The following is a 13772-nucleotide window of genomic DNA, read 5'->3' as shown; positions in this document are numbered from 1 at the left end:
CAATCATTCCTCAGGAGCTGGTCATCCTGATTCAAGTGTAAACAGGAGTTAATTGTTGTATCTGGATTACGTGTTGACAAATCTCACACCATTTCCTGTGCACTCATTTTGCTAGGCAGTACTTGGCAAAAACATATTGCATTTCAATTAATTTTATTTTCATACTGACGTTTCTCTGCTGTTGGTGGTGTATTAGTTCAATAAATTGATTATGAAGTAATTTATTTAATTTTCGTAGCAGATGTACATTAGTGGAAACAAACTGAAGCACCAAGGCAAGGCCTCTGAATAATGTGCCACCTAATATGGACTCGCTGCTGTATTTTTGGTTAAACCAAGTATTGAATTAATTCACTAAAGTTGCTGTTAAAACCAACCTTTAACAATCTTGATTTTCTTTTATTGCATTAGTGCTGCTAGGTCATCTGTTGACTCAAATATGGATGATATCTGCAAGCTGCTCAGGAGCACCGGCTTTTCAAGCCAGCCAGTAGCTAAAAGGCCTCTCAATTATCCAGAGAGCTACTTCTCTAGAGTGCCCATTAGTGAAACCTTCATCAGCATGGTTATTGGTCGATTGAGATCCGATGATATCTACAACCAGGTAAAGGCACCATATGAACACGTGAGCAATGTTTCCATTTATACATGCATCTGACGGTACCAGTAAACCCATAGGAATTACATTTTACTTTGGTCCAGCCAGTCAGTGAAATGAAGCAAGTATGATCTCCCGTTGACTGGGGACTTTTAAAAATGGAAACGCCTTAATATTAAGTTTGATAAATATGATTGCTTCATTATAATTGTAAGGTTCAGTTTCATATTTACTTTAATTTTGTATTTAGCATATTCCGTTAACTCAGAAAAGTAGGTATTTAATATGGCTGATGGAATCAGGGAGGTGCAATTACATATATATTGAAAGTGAGATTCCACAGATCATCAATGCCTCCTTCCACAGTGCATGTTTATCTGCAATCTCCTTTCTTTCGGGGTACACACATCCAGAGATCACCTATGCACCCACTTTCTTCTCCTGCCTAGTTTTAATACCTTCTCTCCATTCCTTGTGGTTCCTCCATGCCCTTAAAAGCCCACCAAGTCCGCTGTCAGGGAAGCCTCACCAGGTGCCACTGGATTCATGCCAGTCCACACCAAGCAACAAGTGAATCCTCTATCTGGTTCCCATCGAGTTACACCGAACCCGAATGCTCACTAGCAAATCCACTTGTAGAAGCAATATTGTGCCAAAGGATTACTTTGCAATCAGAGCTTCCTTCTATATTACCAGAGCACAGCTCTCTGTCTTAAGTCATTCGTAGTGCTTCAGCTGCCGCTAAAACGTAAATGAGGCTGTTCGACACGGATGCCATTCGAACACAAGATTTCAGATATGTCGTCTCACAGAGAAAGCTTGTCCAAATGGGAGCAGCTGTAGAGAGGCGAAAGCAGCCACACATTCCTGCCCCACTATTTGTGCATGCAACCAACTGAATACATTTTTATACTGTACCGTTTTTCAGCTTGTTACATTTTCTTGTGATTTTATGTGAAATTTCATTTCGGAACAATTTGGAAGAAATAGAAAAATTACACTTTCCTAAATTCAGAATTTTGTATGAGCTCCCCTCTCTCTCAACATTCCATTCACAGCATAAAAGGAGGACATTCTCCATTCTCCTTTCTGGCTCATACCATGTTATATCCCTGAACCCAGTTTATGCATTACCTATATACATGTTCTAGTACAATTAAAATATTGGATTTTCGGAACCCAGTCTCCCATAGTTGACTGAACTTTCAGTGCACCCAAAATAGTCATTCTTATTAGTCATCTTCCCACTTTTATGGTGTCTAGACGTGCATCCGGCACAATAGAAAATGCTTCATAATTTGATGGTCAATGCCCTTAGTTGAGGAGAAGTTAAAACAAGGCTTGAAGTTTTATGCTTTGTTCTTGCTGTTGTTTGTTTTAGGTCTCTGCTTATCCACTGCCGGAACACCGCAGCACGGCCCTCTCCACTCAAGCTGCAATCCTGTATGTGGTGTTGTACTTTGAGCCTTCTATTCTTCACACACATCATGCCAAGATGAGAGAAATAGTGGATAAATATTTCCCTGATAACTGGGTAAGCTCATTTTATTGTTGTTCAGCTAATTGTACGTGGAAAACAGCAATTAGGAATTTCTGCTCTTAAAAGTAGTCCAAATTTATGTTTTTTGAATGTGCACTGTTTGTCTCAAAAAGCTAATTTCTTTGGTGTTTTTTTTAAATCAGGACTGATAACATTGACAAAGTATTTGTGCATGGAATCTAACATTAAATATGTCAGTCATGCTGTTAGTGATGTGTTCTATTTTTCTTTTTTTATCAGATTATAAGTATTTACATGGGAATTACAGTAAATCTGGCCGAAGCCTGGGAGCCTTACAAAGCTGCAAAGGTTGCTCTAAATTACACATTAGATATTGCAAATATCAAAGAACAGGTAAGGATCAAAATCTGATGTATTTATTGGCGAATTCTACAACTTCTATAATGGCTGATGAACAACTTGCTCTGTGGTTATGCACCAAGGTTTTTTGTTTGTAGCCCAAATACATTAAGTTCTGTCTTTTAGGTTTGGAATGGTATTGAGGTTTGCCTATTAGGTTTATTAGACTAGCATCTGAAGCAGCATCATGTTTGATTGGTTGGGCTGTGATTTAATATAAATGAATTTGCCTTTTAATGCTTTACAGAATCTTGACGTTTCTGATGACTGTCCAGTTATTCTTATCCCACTATTCTTTACATTATGTGTGATTCACAAAGGCCCATGTTAAATGTCAGAAATGTGATCTTGTATAGCTACTACTACACTTTGAGTAGATTTCTAGCAATGTAGGAATTCACATAAATACCTAGAAGTAATCTGTGTCAGTTTTAGATTTCATAAAGTGCACCAATCCATAGAATTTATACCATGTGGGAAATGTTGCCAATGTAAATGGAACTCAAAAGATCCACTAGGAAATGTAATTTGTGTTTCCTATTGGTCAGTGGATCAATTTTCTTTCAGACATACACCACCATTAATGTGAGGGTTGTGTGTCCGTTGTTGTCCATGAAAAAGTACTTACTCCTGCCTCTGATAGGAGCAAATTGACATGAACTTTCACAGTGGAAACCTTTAACAATTTGCTTGTTTACACATTCTTCTGCAGAGTGACCTTGCGCAGAAATTACCACAATCCTGCCCTGTCTAAACTTGAAAATCCACATTGGTGAATAGTCTGCACTTATAATTCACCCGTAAAAACCCAAGATTCACCAGTACTGATACTGTGATGTGGAATTTGCACTTATTGCTTTTTGGTGCATCTAAGATCCAGTTAACTTTTGAAAATGTGGCCCTGAGCCCCTTTGTCAGTTCTGAATATCCAGGCCTATCTGCCCTACAATTACTTACTCCAATGCCTTGCTTCTTTGGTGCATAGTAACAGCACAGTGAGTTAGCCTGTTTTTTGCTTGAAGCATTGTCTGCCTTTTTTGCCTGCGGTTCCTGTCTCGTCTTAATTCAGGCTGATAACCACAGCAAAATGTCCCTGTCTCCCAAAGGCAATCAAATCTGCAGTTCTTGTTTCTTGCAGAGGAGTGCAGATACCATGAACTGAAATCTATTCCATCACATTTTGGAACCTTTAACGTCATGGAATTTACGTTTTATTCTACTTGAAACATAAAACCTGTCTGCACTGCTGTATACGTGGCTGGTGGAAACTCCTTGTTGGCTCATTTGCCAGAAATGCTGATTATTAAATTAAGAACCTAGCAGAATTTCTTCCCTTCTGATTGTACATGTAGACAATAATTCACCCTCTTTTCTTTGTCAAGGCCAGTCGATATGCAGCTATCATGGAGCGCATGCACCCTCAAGTGCAGCAGTTTCTGAAAGAGGGCTTCCTGAGGGAGGAGTTTGTGTTAGATAATATTCCAAGGCTGCTGAATTGTCTGAGAGATTGCAATGTTGCCATCCGTTGGTTGATGCTACACACAGCAGACACAGGTAATTATGTCAAGTATTTTTAGTGTAAATTCCAAAGCATTGGGCTCTCTGATTGATTTTCGTGCAACTGATGAGGAAGGTTAGATTTACTCATGTATTGGAGATAAGCCGCAAATAGTACTTTGCCTGCATGAATAGTTTTTATATTAATTGCGGTAAATACTTTTTGATTTTCCATTATTTACAAGTCATACCCAAGTTTATTAACCATGTGTGTCAGACTCTAAGCAGTTAATAAAATGAATTATATGTATCACAGTGAAAGTGATACATTGTTTAGGGAGCACTTCATGCTGCTGTAGGTGTTGCTGATAGCCAGATGAATAGTACAGTTAATCAGGTAATGCATTTATTGTGTATTTTTATATAGTGCAGCATACGTTCTGAAAAGGGCCTTAACCTAAGGAGAGTATAAGGCTGAATTGGCCTTGTCAGGATTTTTACTAGTATCCAGTGATGCAATCCATTTGACAAAAGAGATGACTCATCATATTAAGCCATCTTTCCAACGTGCCTTATTAGTGCCTGCTGTCTAACTTTCACATGTGTATTATGAGATTTCTGACAATTGTAGTGATTTTGTGCCCAAAATACTTTGCCCATAATGTAAGCCAGGTTTGCTAATGATCTCACATTTGCTAATTCCTGCCTCTTTACTAGTGTTTTAGTTACTGCAGTGGCAGCTACACCACAGATTCAGTAGCGGGATTTCGTGATTCCCATGTACCAAAGGTCTTTACGAAATTGGAAGTAGAAACCATGTGGGAAAGAAATGCAGCAAGTATGATGTGACTTTTGACCAAGCTCCCAGAAAGCCTAAACAATCTGCCCTATTTCTCTGCAGAATTCTGGTTGCCCCCTACTAGCTTTGCTAAAGAAGCAACACCTTCCTCAGAGGAAATGCATGTGGTAATGTGTGTAAATATAATGCAGGTGTACACGTGTGTGTGTGTGTGTGTGTGTGTGTGTGTATATATATATCTATGTATATACAAAACGTATCGGCGTCGTTGACGATGCAGGTAGCATTCCAAGTTATGCAGGAATCAATACATCTGTGTTCCATTACCAAATACCAGGTGCAAGTGCAAGCAAAAATAAAAAATTGCAACTAATTTCAGATGAAGCCTTCAAGTGATCATACAGTTTCACAGTATAGAGTGTCTTTTAAATTGAAATAATCCAATCTACCACTACTTTATAAAATCAAATAGACCACTAATCTTTCAAACATTCATGTTTAAACAAAGGAGCCATTACTGTGACAATTCCATTTGTTAAAGTTCATATTTTCTTGTCATTCTAATTAATTTATCTGAGAAATCCTGCACTTGAGGTAAACATTGCGTTTTTCATCTTAAAAAGTGGCACGTATCATTATTCAACATGTTGTTTATCAGTGCAAACATCCATAATAATAAAGCGGCAAATGGCAGACTGACAATCAATTTAATGCTTCAACAATTCTGTCACCGTCATTGGTCCTAAGAATAGCTTACATATAACTTTTCAAAGGCATTGTAAAACATCTCCAGTTCTCGTCTGAAATCTTAGGAGCTAAAGTACTTATTTTTTAACCGTTGTTTTCATTAAACCAAAGTTACTGTAAAACACATGTGCTCCTGCCTTTAAAGAACATTTCTTATATTTTCGGTTTTATTTAGAATTACCCAAAATGAACTTCTTTAGATGACCAATCAAGACATTTATTCATAAATCAATATGAACCCTTCTGTACCATATCAAATTCGTGACATTACAATTAATACTTCATGTCCATGGTGTTGCTCTACATGCTAGACCCTGATCATCTCATTAAATGGTAAATTGCCTAATTAGTTTGCACAGGTGCATGCTACCTCTGTTTGGTCAGAGTTACTGTAAAGTGCATGTGCTTATATCTAAAAAAACGAAAAATTTGGTACGATAACCCGGATTCTCTGCTCAACCTTATTCAGCATTACTTAATATTTCTTCCTCTGAGTCAACTACACAAACTATTTCATCAAAATTGTCAAAGCTAAACTTACACTTGGGTGATATTTAAAAAAGACTGGTGTCACTATCACACCTGTAATCTCTAACACAATTCTCTTTATCGTCCAATACGAAGTCCTCAAGGTAACTACTGGAGCAACATACTCATATCACTAAGTCTGAGCATCGATTATCCAAAGGTATACATAAAACCATATTAAAATTTCAGTGCTTCTACGCCATATAAAGTGCTTAGGGATGACTCTAAAGTGTAGACATTATTATTTGTCTCCACTCATGCTCCAGTGCTGTAAATATATTTGAGACGGGATTCTAAGGAGAATTCCAAACTGCCTATAGTACAATATTGTAGATGTTTTCAAGACAGGATTTTAGAATGTAAACTATGACGGTGGCACATGTACCTCCTGGAGCGGATGTGCATAATGTCATTTTAAAGTGTCAGTTCTTCACTTAAAACTAAGGTGCTAAGATGAAATTCTAGAAACGTAGGTAGAATCACATTAAAGTGCCAGTGCCTACATACTACATTAAGTGCGTCTGAGGAAATAGTACAAAGATTCTGATATGCAAATATAAGTTTAAGCATGACATTGCTTTGAGTTGGCTAAATAACTTCAATACAGACATAAATATATCAGTTGCAAGATTCTCCCATTTCTGGTACTGCAGATGATATTTTCATAGGTAACATCAACATTTAATAGTTCAGAGCATAAACCTCTCGCAGCCCTTTCAGGAGGACAAAAGGTAGAGGACACATGGGAAGTATGCGGCATATGTTCTAGACAGATGTTTCCATTTCATTATTATAAGTATATATGTAACTCTGCGTCAGCATTCAACCCCCATGGAACATCCTTTCCCATCAAAATGATCCATCTCGAGTCTGTTCTTCGAAGTGCCAGTTCAAGATTGCCTCCTCTTGGTCCGTGAATCACATGTTGGATGTCACAATATCTTAATTCAGATCTCTTGCCATTGTGTTGTTCCCAGATATGTTTGGCCATTGCATAAGTCATGTCTCTGTTGTTAATTGCTCTAAAATGTAGTAAGATGCGTCATTTTAATGTATTGATTGTGCTGCTTACATATTTCTTTTTACCACATACACAATCCAGAACATAAACCACAAAGGAGGTTTCACAATTTATCCATTTTCTTATCTTCATCTTTCTCCCATCCTGTAGGTCACACAATTTCCATATATATATATGGAAGGCCAAGATCTGGAACATACATTTGAATTCCAAACAGGCACTCGTATGACGTATGACCCCCACAGGCACCTTCTAGGCAGATTGTTACGTGGTCTCTGGACTCCATCCAGGTGATTAAGCCAACTACGACCCATACCTAAGGGTCTGGCTGTTAAGGACTGCTTTAAATCACATTTTTTTCGCCACACAACACTATTTCCCTCTGGATGAAATGGGGACGAGTAATGGAGTTGAACCCCTAACGAAGCCATGGAGTCCCTGAATGCCCTTGAGGCCAAAGCAGGGCCCTAGTCCGACTGGAAAGCTGCAACTGCATATGTACCGATAAAGACTTGTACATTTTTAATAACAGTCCAAGCGTCAGCCAAGCATTGTGGCCACACCCATAGAAATCTGGAGCAAGAGTCAACAGCGACTAAAATTTATTTGTATTCACTGTCCAGTGTTATGGGACCACAATGGTCCAAATACACACATTGTAATGGTTTGTTGGAAATTAGGAGGGGCGTCTGCGGTGGGCGTTTGATGGTGGAGCCCTTAATTTGTTTGCAGATGTCACAACAAAGGACATACTGCTTGGTCTGTTTATATAGACCTGGCCACCAATAACGTGCTTGCAGTAATGCTATTGTAGACACCACACCAGCATGGGCAGATGCTACCCCCTCATGCGCTGCTTTAATCAACTCTGATCCTGTATCTTTGTTGGGATTACTCGAACCCCCCACACCTGGTATTTTTACTTCGGCTTCAGGGCAGCATCCCATTCGGTAGGAATATTTAGCAGGAAATGTTTTTTGGATAGGGCGTGACTTCAACCGCGGCTTTCACAGCAGCCCATATGTCATCGTCAGGTTTTGTTCCAGAACACGTTACTGCAGCAACAGCAGCCGTAGCTACTGCTGATTTGGCTGCTTCATGCCAACACGCTGGTGTCCAAGTGTATGTTCAACATGGACGTTTGGTAGCGTTTCCTTCAGATCCGCTACTTTCCCCCACAGAAGTCTGTGTTTGATGGTGTTGCCTTTAGAATCTCTGAACCCATTCTGGCGCCAGTAATGCAGGTATTCATTGAAGGACTGGACACAATAATACGAATCACAAACAATCAGTGTTAGCTGTGCAGGATCCATATGTTCTAGTGCCATCACCAGAGCCTTTAACTAATTGTGCTGTGCAATCCCCTAGGTTTTGGGTGAATGTATGTTGGGGACAAAATTTATTATCCTCCATATAGCCACTTACGAGTGCACAAGCAGCTGAGTATTGATGTTTTGTGCCAATTGAAGGTTGTGCCGAGTCATCTGTGTGCATGACTCTTTGATATTGATCAATAGGCAATGTAATTGCTGGAACTGGTTCTAGTTCATATTGCAGAAATTCTTGAGTTTGTAATTTTGGGTCGAAAATTTAGTCAACATCAGTGGCTGTCAAAGACGTTTGCCCATTGAATCCAACATGGATGTAATGCTTCAGTCTTTGGAACGCTAGCTTTGGTAACAGCCTCAAGGGCTGGAATTGGAAATACCACAATAGTGCGTTTCCCCTGGGCTTGTGGTCTTTCTTTAATGTCAGCCATCTGAACAGCAGTGAGAATTTTCTCGGTAGGACCAATGCGTTCTTCTGCTGCTGAATACAAATGTGATTTGTATGCAGTCTGGACTGTTTCACCCTCATTAAAAGTTACATAGGTGAAACCAATGCTCCAGCAATTACTCTGATGGCCAGATGTTTTTTGTTGTCCTTTGTGTGTAAATGTTGTGCTGCAAGCATGTCTGTTTGCAAAGCTCTGAGGATGCGTGTGTGTTAGACTGTCCAAAATGTACTTAAAGTCAGGATGTATTAGGTCATATAAAGGTTTTATGCATGATGCGTAATCAGTAATGTAAGTTCTACTAACATTTAGAAAACCCAATAGGCATTGAAGTTTTTTAATTGTATTTGGAGGTTGTAACTGTGCACATTTTTCCAAGAATTGTGGCGTGAGGCTCTTTCCTTCACTTGATAGCTCATATCCCAAAAACAGGACACTAAGGAAGGCTCTTTTTGTTTTTTGAAATTAAATTTATAGCCAAACTCTGAAAATCCCACAACAATGCGGGCTACCCGTCTTAATTGTCGCAGCAGTTAATCACCCGAGAGATAACTATCATCTACATAGTACAATGCTTCAGGGTCAGTGTCATGCAATATTGAAGTCACATGAGCCGCAAACAGTCCTGGACTGTTCTTGTCACCCTGGGGTAAACAACAGAATTTTTTCTGGGAGCCTAGTGCGTTGAAACTTGTCAAGTCTCTACTCCCAGGTGCTATATTTTGGCAGGAAAAAAACATTGGAAATGTCCAGTGATGTTTTGTATTTTTAATGCACTGCTGTTCATGAGTGCTGTGCTATGTGAGTTTTGTATAGCGTATGTGCTTGTATGACTGTTTAAATGTCTGTAGTCTAAGACTATTCTGTACGAATGGTCCGAATTAGCTACTAGGAATAAGGGATTATTCATTGGTGAGACACAGGGTTCGATTACGCTCTGGTACTCCAGTTGTGTGAGGATTTCCCTCACGGGTGCTTTTGCATCGTGTTTTATTTGATATTGGGGCTGTGGTTGTGGTTGATTTTTAATAGGAATTATATGATAGGGGGAATCTTTATCCCAACCTACGTGGTTGCGATATAACGCAGGTACCTGCGCCAATGCCCAATCAATGGCATAGAATTCTACGAGCTCCTCGGGAACAAGAGGCGAGAAAGAAGGTTTGATAACCTCTTCCCCATATGGGCAAGTATGCAGAAATTCAGGTGGACAATCCCTTTCGGCCAGTAGAATATCATATATGTTTACGACGCAGTCCCAAAAGATTGCATTGATTATGCGCTCAATGCCTTCTAACTGTAATGTTACATTGTACACCCTATCAGGCATGGAGACACGCATGTCCGCAGTTTCTAATTGTAGGAACTCATCAGTTGCTTTCTACTCCAGATGCTCTAGAAGATTCCGGTGAACTATTGTGACCTCTACTGCGCTTTCTAATAGCACTAATGCCCACTTCTTGTTCTTCAATAGAGCCTTCTTCTTGAGAAGCATGACGAACTGCAACTGCTGCCATCTTTTTCTTTTTGAATTGGGGTTTTCGTTGGGGAAGTTGCTCTTCTTTTTAAACAGAAACTTCTGTTGAGCATTGTGATTCCTGTCTCGGTTTCACGTACTCAGTTATTCGCTCTGACCGTCCACCTCTCTCACTGCGTTTTTCCAGTGAGTCCTGATTGTAATGAGATTGACTTGTATCAGTATATTTAGATCTGTCAGTTTTTTTTAATATTATCTCTATTTCTGAAATTATATCTATTCTGTGGGGTCTCCGTATGCGGAGATTCTCCCCTTTCTCTTTTAAGTGTTTGTTATTTTTTATACCAGTGTTTCTGAGTACCCTCAGGGGCTTGCTAGGTAGACTATTTAAGATTTACCCTGTAGTTGTGGTTTAGTGGGTCTGGCCCCCAGACTATCTCGACCAATACTAGAGTAGGTCTCCGCGATAATCTTTGGCAGCTCATGTTCTTGGTCCTGTGGAGGAACGTCCTGGAGCCACATGCGCACCACAAGTGTGACTGCTTTGCCTTTAAGGTTACTCAATATAATGGAGGATACTGTGGCAAAAGTGCCCATTTGTTGCATCCCCAAATCCAGGGCTGGGGCCGCCCCGTGTTCATCTTGCATTTGTTTCAACACTTCTGGTAAATTGGCAAGTGTCGGTGTACCATGTGCAGTAGTATAGAGCATGGCAAATACCATGCCCCAAACATTACAGTTATCTATAGTGAGAACCATCCCAAATGGCAAGCACATATTTAATATTCCATGTTCTACCTGAGGTCCTGTAGGGGGAAATAATGCTTCCAGTAGTTTTATTTTTTGAGCTAACCAAAACGGATTATTTTTTTGATTCACTTTACCCGTGATCGAATGTACAGTCACAGGACTAATGCCTGGCGTTTCTGCGTGCAGTTGGGCCAGAGCAGCACGTGCTGGGTTTGTATTTAATGTTTGCATTACAAACTGTACTTATCGTCTATATATTTCTGTCATCTCAGCGTATAAGCGACAGACTTCAGCTATTGCCAAGGTTGCTGCATCAGGGTGTGGTGTATAAGTGGCCAATAAAGGCCAGGTAGAACCATCATTACTTAGAGGACCTAACCTAATGTGTAAAATTGTGTGAGGTAGGGCGCCATCAAGCCAATTATTATGGTCTTGATAAGATAGAGGTATTTCTAAATATGCATATGCTCTGTATTGTGCAGGTTTATTTGTAGGTGTAGAGTGATGAAATGTGTGTGTTTTCCCATCACCTGCTGGAATTGTGGCCCAGGAATTCTGTTCTGTATGCTGGGTGAGCCTCAACAATAAATGTGACTGGACCCCCCTGGGCTGTTAGGCCATGTGCAGTAAGGGGTGCTCTCATATTGACTGCAATTCTTACCCAGTGCGGGTTCGTCAAAATGAATGGTAAATTCGTTCAGAGATAAGCACACCAAATGGGGATTATCCTTTTAATGGTTCAAGCTTAAACAACCTACAGGGTTAGTTAGATACTCCCTACTTACCTTAGGAGGAAATCTTCAATACCATGGATGTCTCCATTTATAGTACTGAGGAGTCTTTGTATTTAGTGAGACAGAGATACTCAGGAGGACCCGAAAATTAGAGCCTGACCAAACATTGGCGGTGCCATGTCACATAGGCTCTCATTATTTTAGTGAGACTACTGGATTTGAGCGGTAGAATCGACTGCAGTGTGGGGGACTGAGTCTAACCCTCTACAGGTGACACCTGTCTGCCTAATCCCGGTTTTGCTCCGGCTGACTAGCAGTGCCTCATCTCTACCCAAGAGCAGGGATGATTGGGCAGCCGAGTGCATGACACAATTGACTCCTCAGGGAAATCATGGTCACTCAGATCACATCCGTTTCTCTCATTTGCATTAGTCTCACATATACAAGGACAATCAGAGGCAGTATATGTTTCAATAAGGTTTTAATGAAGCAACTGCATCTTAGATAATAAAGACAGTACTGCAATAACCAGGACGATGAAGGATGACAGGATTAACACTGTGACGAGGAGAGTAAAGCATAAAAATAACGCTACCATATTGTAACTACAGTCGTTAAAATAATTCCTACCTATGCTGTATTAGAACACAGCATTTTAAGCTCTATTTCTGCCCTTCAGGTTCCCCTGGGAAGACATCATCCCTCATACCTGAGAAAAGGCCTGAAGTCTGCATAAGCAGCTGTAGCAAAGCATTCAGCAATCAGCATACAGTCATGTTCATCTGGCTGGAATCTCCCTCTAACTTGTATGGGACGGAGAAGTGTTTTTATAATAAAACAGCTAATGTTTTGAGAAAATGTCCCTACGTAAGGATGTGTAAGTTTTTATGAATACCAGAGACAACGCGTTACCATGTTTACTGGCAACCTATCTTACTGCAGCCTGGAGAAAAGCAGAGAGTGAAAGAAATGTTTTGTTTAAGAACGTAGTGCTGGCCTAGGCAAAGAACAGCTAGATAGAGAGAAATAAAACAAGACGCACATGTGGCTACTGTTAAAATAATAAACAAAGCTGAATAAAATACATTTAGGGTAAAGTGAAAAGTGGCAGGCCTAGTGTGCTAAAATAACATGCATGGCGCTATAACTAAAATGGCTACATAACACTCCTTTTAAACAATATCTTCTGGTAGATTTTTTCACTTTTTTAAGTGTTTATCCAGGAGTCTCCAGCCTTTTCTGTAATAAGAGTAATACTTATGTTCATTCAAATGGATGCTGAGTTACTAATATTAATGATGTAATAGTGACTGCAGAAGATAATATTACTTTAATTGCCATCCCATTCAAGATTGTAAACAGTGATAACCTCACTGCATCAGGAAAGGCTGGCAGCAGTAACGTAAAAAAGGCATCTTGAATTTTTAACACATCTTCATGGGTAGTACAGAACAGCAATAGCCTGATTGCACCAAGGTATTAATAAGTCTCCCCAATGCTGCATATTTCATTACTCAAATATGAGCTTTGAGTATGACATAATATAACATGCATTTATAAAGGGCACATTCGCCCTAAAGAGTATCTTGGCACTGAAATAACATATACTTATTGCTATCTAACTCAGTGGTTGAAATGCTTGATCAGAAATACAGTTGGAAATTCAACATTTTGTCTCCAAGCAATACACACATTTTCATATTGAATACACTACTTTCATGTTTGTTATAAATCTATTAATTTAACCAAGCACAAGTTTCTAATTTAGTAGGATGGGCTGCACAAAAGAGAGCTCCCACTAGCTCATGAGCTACTCATTGGAGAAGCCTGGTTTATTAATGTGTTGTTTTATCATATATTCAACACAGTTCATCTTTGTAAATGATTAATTTGTAATCTGTGATTGTTTGGCATTTAGTTCTGAACAGTGTTTTACATCTATATCCC

General features: G+C 39.6%; 1 protein-coding gene across 2 annotated transcripts in view; it reads left to right on the top strand.

Moving 5' to 3' along the window:
• WASHC5 (WASH complex subunit 5) overlaps positions 1-13772 on the top strand; it is a 326030-nt gene that overhangs the window by 49572 nt on the left and 262686 nt on the right. For both annotated transcript variants that reach the window (XM_069220734.1, XM_069220733.1), the window contains exons 6-9: positions 412-604; positions 1980-2132; positions 2379-2492; positions 3881-4052. In XM_069220734.1, coding sequence (XP_069076835.1) covers positions 412-604; positions 1980-2132; positions 2379-2492; positions 3881-4052 — 632 coding nt within the window. The remainder of the gene's footprint in view (positions 1-411; positions 605-1979; positions 2133-2378; positions 2493-3880; positions 4053-13772) is intronic.

The sequence above is a fragment of the Pleurodeles waltl genome, chromosome 2_2 (genome assembly GCF_031143425.1).
Source record: "Pleurodeles waltl isolate 20211129_DDA chromosome 2_2, aPleWal1.hap1.20221129, whole genome shotgun sequence".
Taxonomy (NCBI): Eukaryota; Metazoa; Chordata; class Amphibia; order Caudata; family Salamandridae; genus Pleurodeles; species Pleurodeles waltl.
Note: the sequence above shows the minus strand (reverse complement) of the source record. Positions and strands in the feature narration are given on the sequence as shown.